Here is a 23348-nt window from a genome sequence, read left to right on the forward strand (position 1 = left end):
CTATCTAACTCTAACTTAAAGAAATTTGCTAGTGATATATATATATAAGTTGGCCTTTTCTTGGTATGAAGATTGGAAGATTCAAATGGGAGTCACCCCGGGAAAGTGGCGTTGCAGAAGAGGCTTCACAATCACGTGGCTTTTCACAAGAAGATGATCCAACCTATGCTAACCCCTCCTCTGCAACTATCTCCCTCTATTCTCTTCTCTTGCTTCTGTCTCACTCTTTTCCTTCTATGTCTCAAGCCAATTGTCTGGTGCGTGTCTTCCCCAACAACGCAAACAAGTTATAGCATGACACATGAAATGTGATCACAAACAACAACTATGTGTGTAGGTATATCTCCAACAACTATGTATCCTAATCTTATGTAACTGGCACACCATGAAATCCAACTTCACATGCTGTCCTTATTCCTCTCACAAAATGCCATATACACTTCCAACTAAAATAGAAAATCTCTGAATCCCTCGTTGTTTCTTCACACCTTGGATTCATTGTTCGCACATGAATCTCCCACATGCATGTATGCACTATGACATCATGCGATCCCCTTTCTTGAATCCAGATACACCATGTCTTGAAAATTCTTGGTGCATGTGATGAGAGTTTTGACGTGATCAATCTCAGAAAGTGTCCTCAATCTTTCTTATCCCTTGATCCTTTCTTTTCCAGACCGTGCATCATCATCCGCAAATGATGATCCTATGAAAAATCCAAAGATATTAAGAATCAACACAAAAATCTACACGCCTTTTCTTGAAACAAAGCCTCTAGTTTCCACCCTCATCGTCGTTGAAGAACTCATCGGTGCAACATCACCAGTGTGGTAGTTTTTCAACCATTGAATTGAATCTGAATATCTGATAGAAAATATGTTTTTGGCAGAATTCAATGGCTTAGAAAATATCACTTACTTGTTGCATTGGTGCAACGGTGGCATGTTAACTTTTTTCCTTAACAGATATGAATCATACCAATGTTTGTTTACCCTTCTTCGAGGAAAACCGGAGATCAAACTAGCTTCTCTACGTGGTTAAATCTACTCCATTTTCTATTTTTAATCTAATTTTTTCTATTATAGTATTAATATTAATATTACATTTCACTCTTATTCTAGACTCATGCTAGTTATGGTTATACTATTATAATTGTTTGTGTTCTCAACTATGTATACATTTATTTCTATTGTACGGACTCATCTTAATAATAAATGAAGTGTATAATAATTTTAGCTTAATATGTTTACACATGTTTATTTATAAACATTATCTTAGTTTTTTTATGTTTTTATTATTTACAAAACATGATAAATTATTATGTTTTAGCCTTTTCATTGCACAAAGTTTTATACTGCGCCTGATATGTTTTACTAAAACTTCGTAGATATGCCAATTTACAATTTCCAATTTAAGCAGAAAAATATATAATTTGTCTGTTTCAGAATAAAAAAAAATATTGTGGCAATTGTATATTTGTGTATATGGTTGGAGATATTTGGGGAAACATTTTCTATGAGAAATTAGAAGATGAACTATTCCAAGATTTTGAAATTATTTCTTTTACTTTTGAGATTAAGTATTTTCATCTTTCCAAGCCAAATTGTATTAAGTATCTACCCATCTTGATGAAAAAGCCTCAAGCCTGTATTATAAATAGGACTGAGAGTAACAAACACAAATAAGAGAAATATATCTTTAACTATATAATATATATATATATATATATATATATATATAAAAGGGTCTTCTCAAATTGGTTTACATAATTTATATTCTTATTCCATCTCTAATTATATTTCAAAATTAAAAAAAAAAAATTGAAAGTAAATTATTATAACAAAGATCAATTCACCATCTAGTAAATGCTATTAGTTTTTGAACAGTGACTACCTCGTGATTGGTGTCTTTTTATATTATTTTTTTCATGAATTAAATATGTTTTAGTTTTTGAATTTTCACACAAAATTAAAATTTATCTTTATTTAAAATTTTAATTTATTTTGGTCCTCAAATTTTAAAAATAATAGATATAACTTTTTAACCTAATTATTTTAATTTTTTATGTGTTAAACACGTTTTCCAATTCACATTAAAGTAAGAACATGTTAAACGGTACAAAAAAACTTAAATGCTAGCATGAAACACGTTTGACATGTGTTAAACACGTTTATTTTAATTTTTTATGTGTTAAACATGTTTTCCAATTCACGTTAAAGTAAGAACATGTTAAACAGTACAAAAAAACTTAAATGCTAGCATGAAACACGTTTGACATGTTAAAAAAATTAATGTAATATGAAAACATTATATTTATTCATTTTGAAGTTTGAGGATCAAAATATATCAAAGTTTTGGATATGATTGAATTTCAATTTTACGTTAAAGTTCAAGGACTAAAACCATATATAACTCTTATTTTTATTGGCCTTACCTCACTAGGCCTAAGTTATCTAGGCCATAACTAATCTATGAGTCTAGAGAATCCTAATTTTTGATTAAGCTTCACTTTGAGCTACCTTAATATAATTTAATTCTAACATATGTTCATATGGTGTCCTTCTATGGGAATGATATCATCTCGATCCTTTTACAATACACTAACCTCTAAGCTTAGGGAGGATATGAGACTTTGGAAGAAATTCTTTCCTTTCTTTATCATCTTGGTTTTCCATGATATATATATATATATATATATATATATATATATATATATATATATATATATATATATATATATATTGGGGGAATGATATCTTCCCAGTCCTCCCACGGTACACTAGCCTCTAAGCTTAAGGAGGATTTGAGGCTTTGGAAGAAATCTTTTCCTTTCTTTGTCATCTTGGGTTTTCCATGGCATACCATAGTAACCACTTAATCTCGAAGAAACTTGTAGAGGAAGAGACTTGACAAGATACGTGTCAGAGAGGACATGATTGATTTGACAATTGTGCTATAGAGAAATGCAATGGTCGTGCATTTTAGATCGTAGGATTTCAAGAGATCTGAAGGTCATGAAGCTTCAACTAGGGAATTTTCATATATCTCATGGGTCCTATAAGTAGGATTAGGTTTAAGGTGATGGACTGCATTCGTTGCTCTAAGAAACGATTATATCTTTTCCATCCATCTATTTTCTCAGGTATGGCTTCGTCTTCTTATCCTCAGGATTGTCCCAATAGGTCACCTACTCGAGAAAGGTGATATGAAAAGGTTAGTGATTCTCAAGGCACAAGGTCTTCATCCCAAGTATGTAGTAGTTCTAGGAATGGTAGTATCAGAAAGGACCGAGGTTCATTACTCAAGGATGTGAGGGCGTAGATCCTTTTGTTAAAGAGTATTTCTCTAAGTATAGGTGGTCATCTCAGTCTTTTTGTGAGAGTTTTTACTTGCTCGAGAACTTTGTTGATGATATCGTTAAAGCCGAATGAGTTAGCTATTGACAATGTACGTCATGTAGAACTGCCAAATAAGCCCATATAATAGGACCTAGTCCTAGTCCATGTGGGTTGGGGCCAAAAAAGTTCACAAGATTAAAAAAATTATCTTATTGAAAAAGTCTACAAGATCATTTAATGTGAGGTGACATTTTTCATCCTAGAGTAATCATTATAATGTTTCAAAAAAAAACCTTAATAAATGCTCTATAGAAACCAATAAAGTCACCACTTCCCTAGCAAAATAAGCCAGACGACCTGCCTAAGTTGACAAAAAAAAAAAGTAAATCTTGTCTAAGTCGATACCACAACGTGAAGAATGCCTAAGTTACAATACTTGTACAACAAAGTCCACTTAGGAAAGGAAACAATAGACTTAGTCCAATCCACCTACATGGCCAAAGACGACCACCATAACTCAATTAAAAATTACCCAAGTTAACTTTAAGTTCACAGTCAAAGATGACCACCTATAGTTTGGCCAAATGGCCAATCCTCTTGTAAACATAAAGTTGGCTACAACTTGACCAAAGGGTAAATTATAGTTGAAACATGCATTCCCTATATATGTTAATCAAACTTTGGAGCTTGGGGGGACTTATGTACACAGTCGACTTAACAAATATGCTAAGTAACGCAACCCAACCAGACTCATTCAACATTGTTGACCTAAATTAGTTACATAGTATTTTAAGATATATTTATTAGTGTAAATATCCATATATTAACAATATATATATATGACCAAATCCTAATAATTTGATTATGGTATGATATCATTTATCTATAAAATATATGGTTAATCAACTAAGGTATCACATTATTGATATTATTATGTTAATTATCATATATATATATATATATATATATATATATATATATATATATATATATATATATATATATATATATATATATATATATTAAGTTGTTATTTTAATGATAGTGTTTATTATCTATTTTTACAACCAGCCTTATAGGTCCAAAAACCCGTAGACATGGGATATCACTAGGAAATACACACATTCTCTCTCATATTCTCTTTCTTACTCAAAGATTCAAACCTCAGGAACTTTCACCAGGAATCATGGAAGCTATCAGGATCTCGCTACCTATCCAAAGGCTCACTCCAACCCCGGTAAGAACAATAGGGATTTATGATGAACTCTTCCTTGGCCGAAATGATTTCTTGGAATGGTTCATCAGGATCCCTTTATATTAACGTGTAATATAGAAAACAAAAATTTGAACACAAAAGGAATAATCCCTTTATATAATAATATAGAAATTATAGATAAAAAAAAATATCGCAGTTCGATCGAGACAAATAGAGTAGAGTATATAGTTGAGAACATAAAAATAACAATAACTGTAACCATAACTAGCACGAATTTAGAATAAGATTTGAATGTAATATTAATACTAATACTATAATAGAAAAAATTAGATTAAAAATAGAAAATGGAGTAGATTTAACCACGTAGAGAAGCTGGTTAGATCTCCGGTTTGCCTCGAAGAAGGGTAAACAAACATTGGTATGATTCATATCTGTTAATGAAAAAAGTTAACATGCCACCGTTGCACCAATGCAACAAGTAAGTGACATTTTCTAAGCCATTGAATTCTGCCAAAAACATATTTTCTATCAGATATTCAGATTCAATTCAATGGTTGAAAAGCTACCACACTGGTGATGTTGCACCGATGAGCTCTTCAACGACGATGAGGGTGGATTCTAGAGGCTTTGATTCAAGAAAAGGCGTGTAGATTTTTGTGTTAATTCTTAATATCTTTGGATTTTTCATAGGATCATCATTTGCGGGTGATGATGCATGATGTGGAAAAAAAAGGATCACGGGAGAAGACAGATTGAGGACACTTTCTGAGATTGATCACGTCAAAACTCTCATCACATGCACCAAGAGTTTGCAAGACATGGTGTACCTGGATTCGAGAAAGGGGATCACATGATGTCATAGTGCATACATGCATGTGGGAGATTCATGTGCGAACAATGAATCCAAGGTGTGAAGAAACAACGAGGGATTCAGAGATTTTCTATTTTAGTTGGAAGTGTATATGGCATTTTGTGAGAGGAATAAGGACAGCATGTGAAGTTGGATTTCATGGTGTGCCAGTTGCATAAGATTACGATACATAGTTGTTGGAGATATACCTACACACATAGTTGTTGTTTGTGATCACATTTCATGTGTCATGCTATAACTTGTTTGCGTTGTTGGGGAAGACACGCACCAGACAATTGGCTTGAGACATAGAAGGAAGAGGAGGGGTTAGCATAGGTTGGAACATCTTCTCGTGAAAAGCCACGTGATTGTGAAGCCTCTTCTGCAACGCCACTTTCCCGGGGTGACTCCCATTTGAATCTTCCAATCTTCATACCAAGAAAAGGCCAACTTATATATATTTCACTAGCACGTTTCTTTAAGTTAGAGTTAGATAGATAGACAGATAGCTCAGCAAGATAATTTAGTCCTTGCTCCTTAGAGATTCAATATTTTCAAGTCATTTCTCCACATTACTTGGTAGACTCTGGTGATGCAATCCAAGGTTTGAGTAGCTGGTCCTCGGATTCATTTGGGTGCATAACATTTTGTTGGCAATGGTACTAATTTTTTGACACTTTTCATTTCACATTGTGTTACTTTTCCTTTCGAGCCCTTTAGTTAGACAGTCCGTTGTTTTACAGTCATTTGTTTTACTTCAAATAAGCAGTTTTTATTCACCTTGCGTTGTTAAAGTGTCAGCAACCACTGGAAGCTTTTGCTCATTTGTTTTAGTCCTAGAACATGGAGATGGTTGAAATTCTCTGGTAACAAATGCTTTTGCACATTTTGGGGCGACGCAAATCTTAATATGGCTAGATTATATCTGATTCTTGTTTCTCTGGAGTTGATGTATGTTATCATTTCTCGACATGGTTAAAGTAGATGTGGATGCACCGTTGGATTCGCGTAGAAAAATAACTAGAAAGGTGTACCAAGGCACTGTGGTAAAAAAACAGATGCGTCTTAACAAATATCATGCAGAAGTGCCGTTTTGTTTTTTACTTATGTTAAGGATTCAGGATGCAATGTTTTTTTGAGGTTTAAAGTGTGCTTAAGTAGGTGGCATTTACTATGTTGTCATGTAACAATGGCAGCATTGGCTTCATTTATATGATTGACCTTTACTTGTAATGTGGGAGCAAATTCTCACAAATTGGTTTGCATGTTCACAATTGATAAAGGCACTGATGATTCTTTTGAATGCACAGGCTGATCAAGTCAATTTTGTAGTGGGGTCCCATGTTTGGGTAGAGGACCCTGAGTTAGCTTGGATAGATGGAGAAATTCAGGAATCTAACAAAGACGAGGTCACGATCCTTTTTGAATCGGACACGAGGGTGAGTCTCCTGAATGTATGGTATACGTAGTTCATTTCTCCAATGCTTTGTACTTTTTGAGGCTATTGTGGGTGTGTGATGCATTATTATACGGGTGAAAAGGAATATCACAGTATGTGATAGGGTTTGAACCTTCTTTTTGCATCTGATATTCATATCATGGATACTTCTTTAGCAAGGAATTGTGTAGTTTATCTAAAATTTTGTCAAGAAGTTTGTTTGCAAGAGTTTTCCATTGTACTTCAGAGTTAAACCAATTCACCTACACAATGAGATTATTAAACTGTTGAAAACACCCAACACCATGTGCATCTCCATTGCAGGTTTTGAGAAAATCCGCTAACATGTATCCCAAAGATCCAGAATTCCCACTTGCTGGTGTGGAAGATATGACAAGACTGGCATATCTGCATGAACCAGGACTTCTTCAGAATTTGCAAATTCGATATTCCATAAATGAGATTTATGTAAGATGTTGAATCGATATTCCGGATGCGCTTTCTTTTGCTGTGACACTCACTGCAATGAAGCTTTAACTACTTTTTGTGGTGGCGTTTGCAGACATACACGGGAAGTATATTGATAGCTGTAAACCCTTTTCAAAAGTTACCTCATTTGACTGGAACTAGTACCATGGAAAAGTATAAATGTGCGGCCTTTGGTGAGCAGAGCCCGCACCCTTTTGCTATTGCAAGTTCTGCATATAGGTATCTCGATGCTGCTCTCAGTTTTCTGTGCCTTGGTTGGTGGCTTTAACCTGTTTCTATGCTATAAAGAAGATAAAAGGTCTAGATAATTAAGAAACAAATAAGTCCGTGGAGCGTATACCATTTGATAGTTTTTGTTTTTGGTTTTTGCATCCATCGCAACAACTTCTTTTTTGTTAAGTTGAAATCAGTGATAATCGTTGTTTTTTGAGGAGTCCAGGTCCTTATTTTTGCGGAAATTTATATCTCTCTTTTGAGTACTAACCAAAATGAAAACTTCTGTGATCTATCTTTTTTTAATACATTGCCTACTGAACTCAATAATGAAAAGATAACTGTTTTTCTGGTTTTATAACTTACTTTTACTGTTTCTAGTTTCATAACGTGATAACGGAACTCCTTCACTTTTAAGGGTATGTGAGAGAGAAGAAAACAGTAACCATTTGGTTTTTAAAGGCACAACTGATTGTGGCTTATGGTTTTTAAAGGATGAACTTTGAGATCTTCAAGAATACATAGATAGTGCCTAGATAAGAAGCTTAGACGATGCCAAGAGTACCTCAAGTTATGTTTTCTCATTTGGTAGTGATGTTTTCTCATGGAATTCAAAGAAATAGGAGGTGGTAGCTGAATGCACCACTGAAGCTAAGTATATTTCTACTGCAGCCGCAACAAATCATGCCATTTGACTTGGAAAAGTTTTATATAATGTGGAGCAGCTACATGATGAAAATCTACTGTCATATGAGTTGATAATAAGTAATGCAATTCTGAAAAATCCTGTTATGCATGGTGGAACTAAGCACATCAAGGTGAAATATGATACCGTTAGAGAAGTAGAAAAATCATAGGAAAACACCCTGGAGATTGCAATTCGAAGAAACAGATATATCTTTTTGTAATACATTACCTACTGCACTCAGTAATAGAATGATAACTCATTCTTCCTTCTTCCATTGGTAACTACACAAAAAGTTGTATTTCTGGTTTTATATCTCTTCTTTACTTTTTCTGGTTTCATTGAAGTATCAAAGGTTCTTGGAAATTGTCAAATGATATAAAATTATGAATAAGACGTGTCTGCATTCACTAACCAAGATAACTATCTACAGAAAGATGATAAACGAAAAAAGAAACCAATCTATTTTGGTTAGTGGAGAAAGTGGAGCTGGAAAAACTGAAAGTACAAAGATGCTTATGCAGTATCTTGCTTTTATTGGAGGGAGAGCAGAAACTGAAGGACGGTCTGTGGAGCAACAAGTTCTCGAGGTAAGAAACTAAATCTTGCCCTATATTCTGATTAAGTTTCTGCATTTTAGTTTTCTTGTCTAACCCCAAGCTTACTGGGCCATATATTAATCTCTCACATAGTACTATGAATGTAAGATTAGTGATACATTCTTGAGAAATTTAATTTTGGATGTTATTCACAATTGTGCAGTCCAATCCAGTTTTAGAAGCATTTGGCAACGCAAAGACAGTTAGGAATAATAATTCTAGGTACTGAGTTTGTTGTCCAGTAAGATCTTTTTTCCTCTTCTTTGCAATTTCCTCTGCAACCTCTTTTGCCTAAATTGATTTAAAGTCTGTCCTAAGCTTACATAGTATAATTTCAGTCGTTTTGGTAAGTTTGTGGAGATTCAGTTTGATCAAAAGGGGAGAATTTCAGGAGCTGCTATCAGAACATATTTGCTGGAACGATCCCGTGTTTGTCAAGTTTCTGATCCTGAGAGAAACTATCATTGCTTTTATATGCTGTGTGCTGCACCAAAAGAGGTACATTATTATTCTTCCTTGTTTTGGTACAACAATGACAGAGAGGTTTAAATTTTATAAGCTCAAATTATCCAATTCCCTCGTCACTACCTTGATCCAAGTAGCTTACAGGATTCATGGTTTCATAACAAAAAGTTCATGAGCATTCTCTACATGGATATGAGCTTCAAAAGTTGGGTTTTGAAGTTTGTTAAGTCAGCTTATAAGATTCATTGTTTTTATTTGAGTTTTCCCATGTCTAGGAATCTGGTAAGTACAAACTGGGAGATCCAAGAAAATTCCATTACCTTAATCAATCAAATAGCATTGAACTGGATGGGTTGGATGATTCTAAGGAGTACTTTGCAACTAAGAGAGCTATGGAGATTGTTGGGATCAGCTCTGAGGAGCAGGTACCTCTCAATAACATCCCCATTGGAGAGTGTATGTATGTTTCTTCTTTTTTTCTATTAATTGTTTTCATTAGAAATATTCGGCATCCCTCTTCTCAGGATGCTATATTTCGAGTAGTAGCTGCAATACTTCATTTAGGAAACATTGATTTTGTTAAGGGAGTGGAAGAGGTGTTTGATTCCTGTCAGCCCAAGGATGAAAAATCCTATTTCCACCTAAAAACCGCAGCTGAGCTTTTGATGTAAGTGAAGTCGTTAATTTATTTGTTGTTTCTCTTAAAAATTAATCTCCAAGTCTATTACTTCTATGGCTATTTATTTGTTTATTTGTGGAAGGTGTGATGAGAAGTCCCTTGAAGAGTCTTTCTGCAAAAGTATTATAATGACTCGTGGTGACACCATAACAAAATCACTTGATCCAAATTCTGCAGCTCTCAGAAGAGATTCATTAGCTAAAATAATTTATTCAAGGCTTTTTGACTGGTAATATATCTATGATGCTCAAAAGTTTACATATCCTTATAAAAGCTCATTTTAATGTACATGAGTTTCCCTGATTCTATTGGTGCAAACATGTGTTGTCCAGGATTATGTGCAAGATAAACGACACTATTGGGCAAGATCCAAAATCAAACAGTTTGATTGGAGTTCTAGATATATATGGATTTGAGAGTTTCAAAACCAACAGGTGCTTAGCCAGTACCCCTTTTTCCAGATGTTGACATGAAGTGAAATTATTAACTATAGGAACTTATATGCAATGCATTTATTAACTCTACTCTCTACCGAGAGAGAATATATTGGTTATGGATCTGTCTTCTTCGCATGCCATAGTATTTTGTTTGTCTGATTCAAGCATAACATAAATGGTTAAAAATGTTGAGGTAGTTGTGTTAGAGTTTTGGGAGTAGAAATAATTGCATTGGTTGTTGATGGCTTGAAACTTAGAAAGAGGGTATAGTTGGAAATTTTTGGAAGATGACTAGTAGATGATTGAGTGTATAATGTAGCTCTTAACGATGGTGGACGATTTTATAATTGCTCTAACATGACTCCTGATAGTGCCTTGCTAGATATGTTTGTAACTTGATCTTCTCTTCCACATTACTTGAGTTGAGTTTGCTTATATATAATTTATTTTATTAAGATAGTCCTATATTACAAACATCCTAACTTAATAGAAAACAAGGAAAAATATAAAAGAAAAATAAATCCTAAGAGATCTTATAAGATACTCTAAAATAACACTTTTAGATATTTCTTATATTTCTGACAATAGTGTTATATTTTGGAATTGACCCTTTTTCCTGTGGTACTAACTTTTCAAACTCTCCTTTGTAATATCTAATTGGGGGGACACAGCTTTGAGCAATTCTGTATCAATTTGGCAAATGAGAAATTACAGCAACATTTCAACCAGGTTTGATTCCCTTAGTTTGTCCATCTTGTTGCTACTCATCATCTGGTGAACAGTTTCTGTTGACTCAATTAACACTTCATTTGCAGCATATCTTCAAAATGGAGCAAGAGGAATATAAAAGGGAAGAGATTGATTGGAGTTATATTGAGTTCGTGGATAATCAAGATGTTATTGATCTCATAGAGAAGGTGCAGTTCACACTTCCATCAATTTTGCCTTTGTGGGAAACTTCTGTCATTTTCTCATCTCAGTCTTGCATCAGATATACTTTCATTTATATATATGATTCTACCATGGTTTCCACTCCCATTTGGACTAAAAATTAATCATGCTCCTGATAATGGTTGACCTGATGAGTTTTCATGATGCCTTTTTTGAAACGTCCATTCAAATTAAACTCCTCAGTAAGTCAATATGTCATGATTAGTGAATAGTGATTGTTCTATTGATGTTACTGCTATCGATTTTTGGGCAAAATGATGAGAATGGTTCATAGATGGCTTGCTAGTACATATAACTGCATATGTTAGGAACAAGTCAGAGAAATAACCTTAAAGAGAGAAGGGTTTAAGGTGTATCATAAGAGGAAAAAGGAGTAAAAGGGCATTAATTCAAAACAAGAAAGAAAACTCAAACAGAGAAACCTGATAATTTCAAATAGAAGTTTCAGAATTATTACAGAAACACTCCAGAAACCTACCACTATTCACTAATTTTCCTATCTTCCCCCCATAACCCCAAACACACCTATATATACAAGCTTCCCAACAACATAACTTCTAACTACAGCTGTTTTAATAAAAGCAAACAGTTGTATTTTCCTTTTTCCTCGTTTCTTCTTTTATAGAACTTTGTAATAGGAGGTGGTGTCCTAACAGAACTTTTGAATATATTTTGTCAAACTGAACACATTCCATCATAAAGGAGTAAGCTCCTTTGAAGGGGTGTTTTGTCCGGTAATAAAGAGAGGAAACTCAGAATCTTTTCCCTGTGTTTATATTCAGTATGTATTTGAACTTTACTGAGATATACTTGTTTCTTTTGTATTTTACATTTCTAATTGATGTACACTTATAACTTCAGAAACCAGTTGGCATTATTTCTCTCCTGGATGAGGCCTGGTATGTATTTCAATACTGAGTGGCTCAAACACTTGACTGTGGTTATTCAATTAGATACGGATTGGTTAATATTATTCACTTTTGCATTAAATATACTTCTATATAGATATGCAATGGCATCTGCATATGCATGACCTTTGAGATTGTGAGGTTGTCCTGCTTATTCTTTGTAGTATGTTTCCAAGATCAACGCACGAAACATTTGCTGAAAAGCTGTATCAAACCTTCAAAGGCAACAAACGCTTCAACAAGCCAAAGTTCTCTCGCACTGACTTCACCATTAAGCATTATGCTGGTGATGTAAGTGAAGTACATTTTTGTCTACATAGTTTTCTTAATGCTAACTATTATTTTCAACTCATTCACGAAGAAAAAAGGCTTAATGTATGATGGTTTTCAATTTCAGGTTACTTATCAAACTAATCTTTTCCTCGATAAAAATAAAGACTACGCTATTCCAGAGCATGCTGACATACTCAAAGCCTCCAAGTGCTCCTTTGTTTCAGGGTTGTTCCCTCCTTTACCTGAGGATGCTACAAAATCGAAAAAGTTCTCTTCAGTTGCCACTCAGTTTAAGGTCTGTTTTGTTTTGCCAAGTATATAAATGAAAATTATCTCTGCCTTATATTTATCTGCATTATGCTTAATGCACGTATTACAAAGCTACAACTGCAATCTTTGCTTGAAACACTAAATGCTACCGAGCCACACTACATTCGTTGTGTAAAGCCAAATCATCTTCTGAAGCCAGGGATATTCGGGAACAAAATTGTGTTGCAGCAGCTTCGATGTGGAGTAAGTTCAATGCCATTTTGGCTGTGTTCTCTTGTCTGACATGAGTACTGTGGCCAAGTGACTTGAGACTTTGCGGATGCCATTCACAGGGAGTAATGGAGGCAATTCGGATAAGTTGTGCTGGATATCCCACTAGAAAGAAATTTGATGAATTTGTTCAGAGGTTTAGCATCCTGGAACCTGAGGTTATGAAAGAATGGTATTTTCATGCTTACCTTTCCATTTTTTGTTTTTCCTTTTCCAGTCATAATAGATGAATCTGATTGTGGAGTATATGAAACTGAATAACAATAACCATACATTCTCAGCCCTAATAGGAAGACTGCTTGCAAGAGGATTCTAGATAGAGTGAATCTTAAAGATTATCAGGTGCCAATTTATCCAACTGGAATTTTTATTGATCTCAGTTGTAGCATTTTACATTGCATGCTGGTTTGCTTTAACATGGACTTGAAATAAAATGTTACTTGGAATAAAACAAGTTAACTGCTAGTGCATTTCACCTATGTGCTTGTGTGATTGCTTCATTTAAGATCATAAAAGGAAAGACAATAAAACTCTTTCTGACTGAACTATTTCCCATTGCAGATTGGAAAGACAAAAGTGTTTCTGAGAGCAAGTCAAATAGCAGAACTAGATGCATGTCGTGCAGAGGTCCTGGGAAGATCTGCAAGTGTCATTCAGAGGAAAGTCCGCACTTTTCTCTGTCAGAAACAGTTCATCTCATTGCTGTTGTCTACCATAGAACTTCAAAGGGTTGTGAAAGGTGTCATTTATGTGAAGCCTTTAGGACTATTTGTAGTGTTTTACTATGTAATCAGTGAAATGTTATTGCATGTTGATTGTACATTTATGCGCTTTGAATTTAATGTAGGACAACTCGCACGAAATCAGTATGAATGCATGAGGAGAGAAGCAGCTTCTTTGAAAATTCAGAAAGATTTCCTAATGCATGTTTCCAGAAAAGCTTACAAAAGAATTTATGCCTCAGCTATTTATATTCAAATTGGTTTGAGAGGGATGGTTGCTAGAAATGACCTTAGATTCAGAAAACGATCACAAGCTGCAGCTGTTATACAGGTAGGATTGAGAAGCATTTTCTTCCTAGTTAAAGAAGAATACTATCTCATACTTCTGCCTAGGTTTCCTATTTGTTGGAAGTTCCACATCGACTAGAGATAAGACTAGTTCATAGTATATAAGTAGGTGCAAACCTCACCTTACAAGTCGGTTTTGTAGGGTTGACTTAAGCTTAAAGTTTACTTCTGACATGGTATTAGAGTCATCGTTAAAACCTATCTTATCGATATTTGTTATTTGTTGGGCATATTGTTTCATCCACTCTTAGATCTATATATGAATAAAACTTAGATACACTAGCATAGGTATTACTTTGATAATTTGCATCTTATTACCATTGTATATTACCAAATGAAACTCTAAATATGAATGAAAAAAGCACCAACAGTACCTATGGTTGAGTATGTAAGTTTTTGCCTTTATATATTTGCCAAATTACCATTGTTTTCTTTCAATCATGGGTTTTAAGAAGCAAACATTTTACCCTCCACTAGCACCACAAATGGAAGGAACACCATTTACTTGATTCCACATTTTCAATTATAGAGATTTTAAGTAAATCTAAGTCTCACGTTGAGTAGAAAAAATGAAAAAGTTGAATAACATATAATATTTTAAGTTAGATGTAATGTTTTATATCAGTTTGGTTCAAGTTTCATTGACATTGTAACTCTTCGATGATTTTCATTAAAAAAATTCAATCATTTATGGCTATAATCTCAACTGAAATTTAAGTCTTTTACTTACCCTTTCTATCATTGTAACATGCTATTTTATAATGAACAAGCATGAGGTTAAAGCATCGAAGGTGTTGGGAATTGTTTATCTCATTAGTAACCATATATTCACATTGTATGATGTTTGGTGCATTATATATAAAACATGATAAATCTAATGTGGTTTTTCTTTTGTCTTCTTATCATAGGGTCTATATAGAGGTTATACTGCTCGTACTTATTTCCAGAGGTTAAAGAAAGCAACAATTTTCGTAGTGTGTTCCAGAAAGAGAACAATGGCTCGGAGAGAACTTCGAAAGCTTAAAATGGTGTTCCCTCTTCCCTCTTGTTTAGTTTTCTTCATTCTTCAAGCATTAGCAAATTCCTATAGTATTTTTCATTTTAAAATTAATCAGCATTATTAATCATTTTTCATAAGAAATTGGTCAGCTTTGTTACCATAAAATTCTCTGATACTATATATATAAATTTGAACTTAGTGCAGGCTGCCAAAGAAACAAAGGCACTTGAAGCTGCAAAAAATAATCTGGCAAAGAAAGTCAAAGATTTAATTTCGTTTCTAGAGGAAGAGAAGACAATGAGGGTAATTTATTTATTTATAGTAAATTAAAATGTAGAAACATGAAAGAGTTTATCTCCAACATTCTAAATGTTGTCTTTTCATTATGATATTGAGGAAGCTACGACACAAGAAAATGAAAAACTACAACGTGCTTTGCAAGAGAAGGAGGTACAGTTGGAAGCCAAGACACAAGAAATTGAAAAACTAAAACATGTTTTGCGAAAGAAGGAGGTTCAGTTCCAAGAAATCAAGGAAGCCAAGAAACAGGAAACTGAAAAACTGCGGCTTGATTTGCAAGAGATGGAGTTTCAGTTCCAAGAAACTAAGGCAGTGCTCGCTGAGGAACTAGAGACTGCCATGAAAGTAGTTGAACAACCTCAAACTGTGCAGGTATTCTGTTAATGATGTACACAGTTGATTAGTTAATCATGTACAACCAATATTCAATATTAGAATTTTTATCAAAAACAGTTTGTATGCAAGAAAATGTAACATAAAATATTTACAAATAGAGTTCATCCATTTTATTACTCTATATTCACAAACATCTCAACTCCGTATTTATGTCAAAATTAACTCATAATTATACTTAAATCTTATCTTTAATAATTTTGAAGCTACGATAACTCGTTAAGTTTCATTCTTTATTCTATGCAGGAACTGGTGAATTCATTCGAAAAGAAAATTGAAAGGGAGTTACCTACAAATGTTACTAATGATGAGTTGAATAACCTTACTTTAGAAAATAAACATATTAAGGTACAAATTAAATGCCAAGTATTTGAAATTTATGCATAATTGTAATTAATTATTATTAGGGTTATTTTTTATGCTTTACAGGAACGCATTAAATTGTTGGAAAAGAAAAGTACTTTACAAGAGTTTCCTGTTAATCTTACGAACGATGAGTTTATCTATAAGCTTATTTCAGAAAATGAACATCTTAAGGTACAATTTAAATAAGGTGTTTGAAATTTTACATTATTGTATATATTGTTATTGTTATGTTTTACAGGAACAAATTAGTTCATTGGAAAAGAAAATTACACCGGATTTTCTTGTCAATGCTGCTGACGCAATCAATAAATTTGCATCGGAAAATGAACATTTCAAGGTATAAATTAACATTACATATCTCTTATTAAATCTAGCTTTAATACCATTTCTTTTCTATATTTATAATAATAATATTACAAGAAAACACAATATTTTGACGAATAAACATGTTTTAGTAAAATAGAATTTATTGATGAATTTTAGAATTTACTTCATATCAATCAATATTTTCATTGGAAATTGATCCATAGATTTAATTGGATACTTTTGTTAGTGAAATGATTTCAAAGTTTTCGTTTTAATTTTGATTATGTGAAAGTAAAATTTGCTCATAATTGAATTTTTTTTAAATTTTATTAGTAATTGAATTTTTGAAACTTTGTCAATAATTGTATTTTTTAAAACTTATTAGTAAATTCGTTGGTAAAAATGAGTTTCAATTTTTCTACTAAATATGATGAAATATGTCTTAAATATTAAATGGAGATTAGTGAAAAGAAAAGATGGGAGGAAAAAGAGAAAGAAGAGGAGGCTAGATGATTATGATGGTAGTGGTGATAATAGTGATAAAGGAGGAAAAGAAGGAAGAAGAGAAAGAGAAAAAAAGAATCAAAATGGTGTGCATAATAATAGCGATGATAACAATGATGGCAATCAACCTTAACAAATGTCGGTGACAGAGGAGAGGAAGAAAAATAAGAGAATGAGGAGAAAGGGAAAAACCAAATACCAACGAATATTTACTAATAGATTCTAATTCATCGATAAAAGTTATCAACTAGCATTTTATCAAATTTTTTTATGTTGGTAATCTTACTTTAATGAAAAAATTTTATGCTTATAGATGAATTTTGCCCATCAATAAATTCAATTTTTTTTTTTTGTAGTGTAATGATTCAATGTTTTTCTTCTTTTTTTTCTCAATGTGATACCATATGTTTTATAATAACTCAATGTGATTCTTTCCATTAAATCAACATTAACATAGTTTAAGGGGTTAACATAGTTTAAAGAGGATGATGTAACATTTATTAATGCAATCACCCACTCTTTTTAATTAGGTTTTTATCGTTCAATCCCAAGGACAAAAAGGGATGAATGATATTAACGTTGATCTAACATAAGGATCATATTTAGTCTCTTTTTTTTTAATGTATAGAGACTTGAGTAAAAAAAAAAGAAAAAAAAACATTGAGTTAAAAATAAAGAGAAAACATTGAATTATTACTACAAATATAATGACAAAAATGTTATTATACCAATGCAAAAACATCCTTTAAACACCTCTCATTTATGTTCATGACATTTTCATGTTATCTAATTCAATTTTTTTTTCTCTTGGTTGTCATTACCATCAGCCACAACAACCTTCTTCGTCACATCATCAAGCCTACTCTCTTGAAATATCTCTTCGACACCATTATCGCTCTCGTCTTTCTCCATCTTCTCGTCCACACTCGAGATCACGTACTAGTAATGACCTTCATCGTCATCCCATTGCTCCTAGCACACCACCTTTGCAAGCTTCTCATCTCATTTCTTCTAAAAGTTTTTTGTCGTCACGACATTTAGGGTGTTTTTTTAATTATGTTTTTCTTTATCCTAAGATATTACTATTGGTAATACTTGCTCTAAGTTATTTGTTTCTCATTGTTGAAAAAATACGTAGCTAAAATGTATTTAATTTGTGTTAAAAATATACTTAAAGTGTATTTCATTTTCATTAATGTTAGAAGTTAGAGATCTCATATTGATTAGAAATAAAGCAAATTTACATTAAATGGTGTAAAACTCATCTTACTAATTGATTTTGTAATTTTGAGTTAGATTTAAAATTCACTTTCTAATATTAGAATAGGAAAACTAGAACAAATTAACATATTTGAATATTGCCTTTACATATTACTTTAAGTTATTCTTATTGAAACTTCTTATCTTGAACATAAACAACACAAATAATATGGGTTTTGAAATAATTAATCAGACATGATACAAGGAAGTTAATGATATTCTTAAATTATTTGAAACATTATCTATAGGACATTATTTGTAATATTGGACACAAATATTTCAAATATATAAATCACAATACACCTTAAAAAGTTATTTGAAAAAATAGTTGTCTAAGGTGTAAAATTTTTATATAGTTATTATGATATTAAAACATGATGTAGACTTAATAATCAAAATCAAATGCAAGAGTCATATAATAATCAAAATCTAATATAGACTTAATAATCAAAATATAATGTAGACTTAATAATCAAAATCAATATCTATCCATAGGTTGTCTTAAATTTATATAAGAAGATTTAAGTAGTTGGGTCATATAATTCCTCAAAATCACATGAATGAGAAAATGACATGAAAACATTTTGTCAACAATAATAAATACACAACAAATAAAACATAAAATTGATAGACTATGAAATGTAAATGAAAAATTAGAAAGAAACAATATAAAAAAAGGCAAAAATATGGTAGAATTCATGGATCAATTCTTATTAATAAGAATGGGTACGAAAATCATTTTGTAACTCCATTGATTCTCGATCAACAATGAAAGATATTATAAAAAGGAACATTAATATTAAACACCTCTTGAATGTAATATGAAGATAGAAGCAATAGAAAATCATGAATTGAATTTAAGAAATTCAAGATAAGACTCGTAGTTGATAAATTCATATCTCTAAAAGAGAAGAAGCTCCACAATAATTATTCTACAATTTCATTCCATCTACATGTAACAAAGTTACAAAATTGTTGTCTTCTATATATAGATAGATGATGGGTGGCTTCCACGAAAAGATTTATTGTTTGCAAGGATACATTATGTTTGCGTCTAAACTACTACAATAGTTATAGTTTATACTTACAAAAAAACCTAATTCCTATTATAATTAATCCTAGTAGAAAAACAATGAATTAATTTATAAAAAAAAATGTTTATTTTAATTCTATACTTTTCATAAATTTAATGATGTATTTTGATTTTAATAATAATAAAAAAAATTTATTTTATTTTTCATTATCGTAAAACAAGGGTAGGCACATGTGTTTCTATTAGTTTTTCATAATATTATTGATTACAATTATAAATTTGTTCATTCGAAAAACCATATATACACTCAACTAAAGTGATTAAGAAATTTAAAAACTTTCAATTGAGTTTTTATTAAAATTTTTAATTCAATCTTTACAATTTAATTTTTCTATTAAAATTATAAAATACTATGTGACAATAACTTATAAGATAACCCAGTAAGATAATAGTCATTTTACTTATTTAATAATCTATCATTACATTAACACAAAAATTTAATAACAATAATTCAATGGAGAAATGAACATTATAAAAATTCAATTAAAAACTTCCAAATTTACAAGGGATTCTGAAACTTAATTAAACATCAATAATATAGTTATGTTTATAACGAGGACGAAATAATAATTTTAACACCAATAATAATAACAATGTATTAATATTAATATAGAGATGAGGAATGAAAAGATAAATATATAAGAATACTTACAAACCGTGATTTATATTAAAATACATAAACAATAAATACCATTTCCAAATCTTTGACTTTATTTTTATATTTATCCCATTGGACACATTTTCAAGAACACGTCATTCACAAAACGCCGCCGTGAAACCGGCAACGAACATTCCATTTTTTACTCACAAAATTTCTTGAATTCAAAGCTAAAATCAAAATCAATGTTATAAAATAATATAAACTAAATTATAATTTTGATCTTCTATCATTTTTATCCGCGATTTCATCTTATTCTTACCTTATTTTTCAAACATTTTATTCTTCAGATTTTTAACAAATGATTAAATGTAATGTATTTTATATGAACAACTTTTAAAAAGTATAGAATTAGTTTAATAAAGAAAATATCATGAATATCGATCTTAAAAAAAATACCAATATGACTCAAAATTAAAAATTATATTATAATCACAGAAGAAAAATAAAAAAATAAAAAAATAAGGGTTAAATATGTTTTTAGTCCCTATTATTTGGGACGATTTTGGTTTTAATCCCTCCTTCAAACTATAGTACAATTTAGTCTTTCAACTTTAGAAAACTCTGGTTTTAGTCCTTTTTACTAAATTTTTTTAACTTTATTTGTTGTTTCAAGCACGTTTCATTATAGCATTTGGATTGTTTACACTTTTTGACACATTTTTGCTTCAATGTTAACTGAGAAACACGTTTGAAACAGCAAATAAAGTTAAAAAAATTTGGTAAAAATGATTAAAACCAGAGTTTTCTAAAGTTGAAGGACTAAATTGTACTATAGTTTGAAAGAGGGACTAAAATCAAAATCGCTCCAAAGTATAGGGACTAAAAACATATTTAACTCAAAAAATAAAATCACATGTCAGATCTTTCAGAAACCATATTTTGAATTTAGAAAGAAAATCTTTTTACATGAAATTTCGTGAATTTACAATTGTTTTTTCTTTTCATTTTGGTACTAATTGATATAGAGAAAAATGTGAAGGCGACAGAGTCCAAACGACAGCGTTGCGAAAATCTTCTTCAAAGCCCAGCTCTGTGATTTCTCCCAAGAAGACCCTCCATTATGACTTTCTTCTTGTACTCATCCGAATCGAGATCAACCTCGTTGGACGGCGTCGTTTTGGGGTTTCCATCGTCGTTTACGCCACCGATTTTCCCCCAGCGCGGAGCGCAGTAGAGCCACACCGAAGTGCAGAGAATGGCACATAAACGACCCCAAAATATCATAATCACCAAAGTCACCACCACCACCGACATGCCAAAAACACCGTCGTTTCGTGTCTTCTTACGTGTCGTTTGCGTTCCCACTGCCGTCGACGGCAGCCGCCGCGCCTGCCGTCTCGCCTGAGCAGGAGAACTTCTCCCCTCTTGACGCGTGTCCTCTGCGTCGTTTTTCAAACCGTGTCTTGTCTGGAACATAGTTTAAGAATATAAGGAGTTAGAACATCGAATTTATCGAAATTGGAAAACAATTGAAAAAGAAAAATTATTACTCCAGTTTCCAGTTTATTTTAATGGAGGGAAATTAATTTTTTTAATATCGATAATGTGCAGTCACTAACATTTCTTTATTTAAGGATTTGAATTGCATAATTTAATTACTCTAATTATTAGTATTATTAGTATTATTATATTATTATTATTATTTAAGTTCAACTATTAAAATTCTTTTTACGTATTTTGTCACTGTATAATTTTTATTTTGTATGCATTTTACGAATCCATTAAATGTGAGTATAACATAACACTGTTGAAATGTAAAAAAAAAATATTTAAAAAAAAAAGGAAAACTCATTTTATCATCAAGTTTTACAAATTTGATTTTCTTGATGGTATGTTATTAATTATTAACTGTTTTTTCTTAAAACTTGTTAACACATTTAATAAATTGAAAAATATGTAAAAAAAATGGAAGATATGATGTTAGAAAAACAAAATGATTATTAGAATAAATACCTGTGTGGGGGTATAATAGGGTGTGGCGGGTGGCTGAGTGGACGGCGGAGGGTTGGTGGTTGCTGGAGACTGAGGCTTATGAGGAAGAGTTGACTTTGACTTGGCCTTGGAATAATGAGCATGGTGAGAGTGAATTGAAGCTTCAAACGGCACCGTTTTGTAAGATGATTTCTTGGTGAATCGAATCCTTAGCCATGAAAAACAACTTGTGGTAGTAGTTTTGTTCTTCTTCTTCTTGATGTTTGAGACAGAAACATTGGAGGGTTTGGTGGGAGAAGATTGGAAGGCATGGGAAGAGCGAAAACAACATAGAAAAAGAGAGGTTTTGGATTTGGCCATGGAAATAGAAGAAAGAAGGATTTGATGAGATTGTTATTAGTGGGTGATGAACATGGTTATTGTTAGAATGATGAGGAAGAAGAAGGGTTTTTGAGATTAGAAATATGATTAGTGATGGTGTTGTAATTGAAAGCATGATAATTAAAATAATGATAAGATAGGAAATGGTTTTGTTTGATATATATAATGTTAATTAGGGTTTTGGGATGGAAGACTTAGACTTTTAACGAGTCGAAATCTTCTTCACACGTTTACACCTTCCTCACGTTTCATCATGCATTCAATCTTTTAATTTATCTTTGGAGGTACTTATGCTTTACGTGCATGCACACACATGTGTACTCATCATCAAATGGTAAAAACCATAAGAATGTAATTAGTTATAGTTGGTTTGACCACAAAAAACAATTGTTTAGGTACATGTTGGTAATCATCAATGGAACTAATCAATTTCTTATCTTTCGTATACATGTAATTTAATGTGGGGATAGCATGTTCATCAAATTTGGTGGTTATATATGTAGTTCTGTAACATTTCAAATAGTTTCTAACTTCTTTTTTACTAATAGGAAAACTTATTTCTCATCTCATTGATGAGTTTTAGTAGATAAATTTTTCTTTAATAGTTTTTAAGACTTTTATGTTTCCATTTTTTTACAAAACAATTTTTTTCTTTTGTTCCTAATATTAAGGTTTTATATAAGATAAATTATTAATTTTTACGTTTAACCATAAAAATCACATATCATATAAATATTATATATATATATATATATATATATATATATATATATATATATATATATATATATATATCAACTCACATAAAATATTCATTATTAACAATGTGCAAGTATGGTATTTGTTGAATATAGTGAAAATTATGTATGTAATTAATCTTCTTTGTGTTGAATATACACGTCAAGTCTTATATTTATAATAGAAAAACTATGGGTTAAATCCAAAATAAATAGTAACAAACTAATTAAAGATAAAAGATAAATATAATATATCTAACACTC

General features: G+C 31.7%; 2 protein-coding genes across 2 annotated transcripts; one reads left to right on the forward strand and one right to left on the reverse strand.

Annotated features, from left to right (window-relative positions):
* The first annotated feature begins 65 nt into the window (after window positions 1-65).
* On the forward strand, window positions 66-16553 carry LOC106753583 (myosin-7). The gene is made up of 27 exons (XM_022777605.1): window positions 66-257; window positions 6715-6843; window positions 7167-7310; window positions 7405-7550; window positions 8663-8819; window positions 8992-9050; window positions 9167-9326; window positions 9569-9718; window positions 9818-9960; window positions 10055-10201; window positions 10305-10406; window positions 11081-11138; window positions 11225-11326; window positions 12222-12259; window positions 12433-12559; window positions 12666-12836; window positions 12923-13054; window positions 13144-13253; window positions 13363-13423; window positions 13643-13820; window positions 13929-14134; window positions 15060-15179; window positions 15356-15456; window positions 15538-15823; window positions 16091-16192; window positions 16274-16381; window positions 16449-16553. Exons 1-27 carry the CDS (start codon window positions 66-68, stop codon window positions 16551-16553), a joined length of 3534 nt encoding a protein of 1177 aa, XP_022633326.1.
* Window positions 16554-20928: 4375 nt separating this feature from the next.
* On the reverse strand, window positions 20929-22544 carry LOC106753625 (uncharacterized protein At5g23160). Its single transcript, XM_014635451.2, has 2 exons — window positions 21988-22544; window positions 20929-21441 (listed from the first exon to the last, which is right to left on the reverse strand). Exons 1-2 carry the CDS (start codon window positions 22324-22326, stop codon window positions 21052-21054), a joined length of 729 nt encoding a protein of 242 aa, XP_014490937.1. The 5' UTR covers window positions 22327-22544; the 3' UTR covers window positions 20929-21051.
* Between the last annotated feature and the right edge of the window lie 804 nt (window positions 22545-23348).

This window comes from Vigna radiata, unplaced genomic scaffold, assembly GCF_000741045.1.
Source record: "Vigna radiata var. radiata cultivar VC1973A unplaced genomic scaffold, Vradiata_ver6 scaffold_134, whole genome shotgun sequence".
In the NCBI taxonomy this organism is placed as follows: domain Eukaryota; kingdom Viridiplantae; phylum Streptophyta; class Magnoliopsida; order Fabales; family Fabaceae; genus Vigna; species Vigna radiata.

Excerpts from the sequence above, each read along its gene's own strand:
- LOC106753583 (XM_022777605.1), top strand. The coding sequence starts at position 66 with ATGAAGATTGGAAGATTCAAATGGGAGTCACCCCGGGAAAGTGGCGTT. Across the intron at positions 7,551-8,662 it reads ATTGCAAGTTCTGCATATAG|AAAGATGATAAACGAAAAAA; the intron begins GTATCTCGATGC and ends AACTATCTACAG. Across the intron at positions 9,327-9,568 it reads TGTGTGCTGCACCAAAAGAG|GAATCTGGTAAGTACAAACT; the intron begins GTACATTATTAT and ends TCCCATGTCTAG.
- LOC106753625 (XM_014635451.2), bottom strand. The coding sequence starts at position 22,326 with ATGGCCAAATCCAAAACCTCTCTTTTTCTATGTTGTTTTCGCTCTTCC. Across the intron at positions 21,442-21,987 it reads CCTATTATACCCCCACACAG|ACAAGACACGGTTTGAAAAA; the intron begins GTATTTATTCTA and ends ACTATGTTCCAG.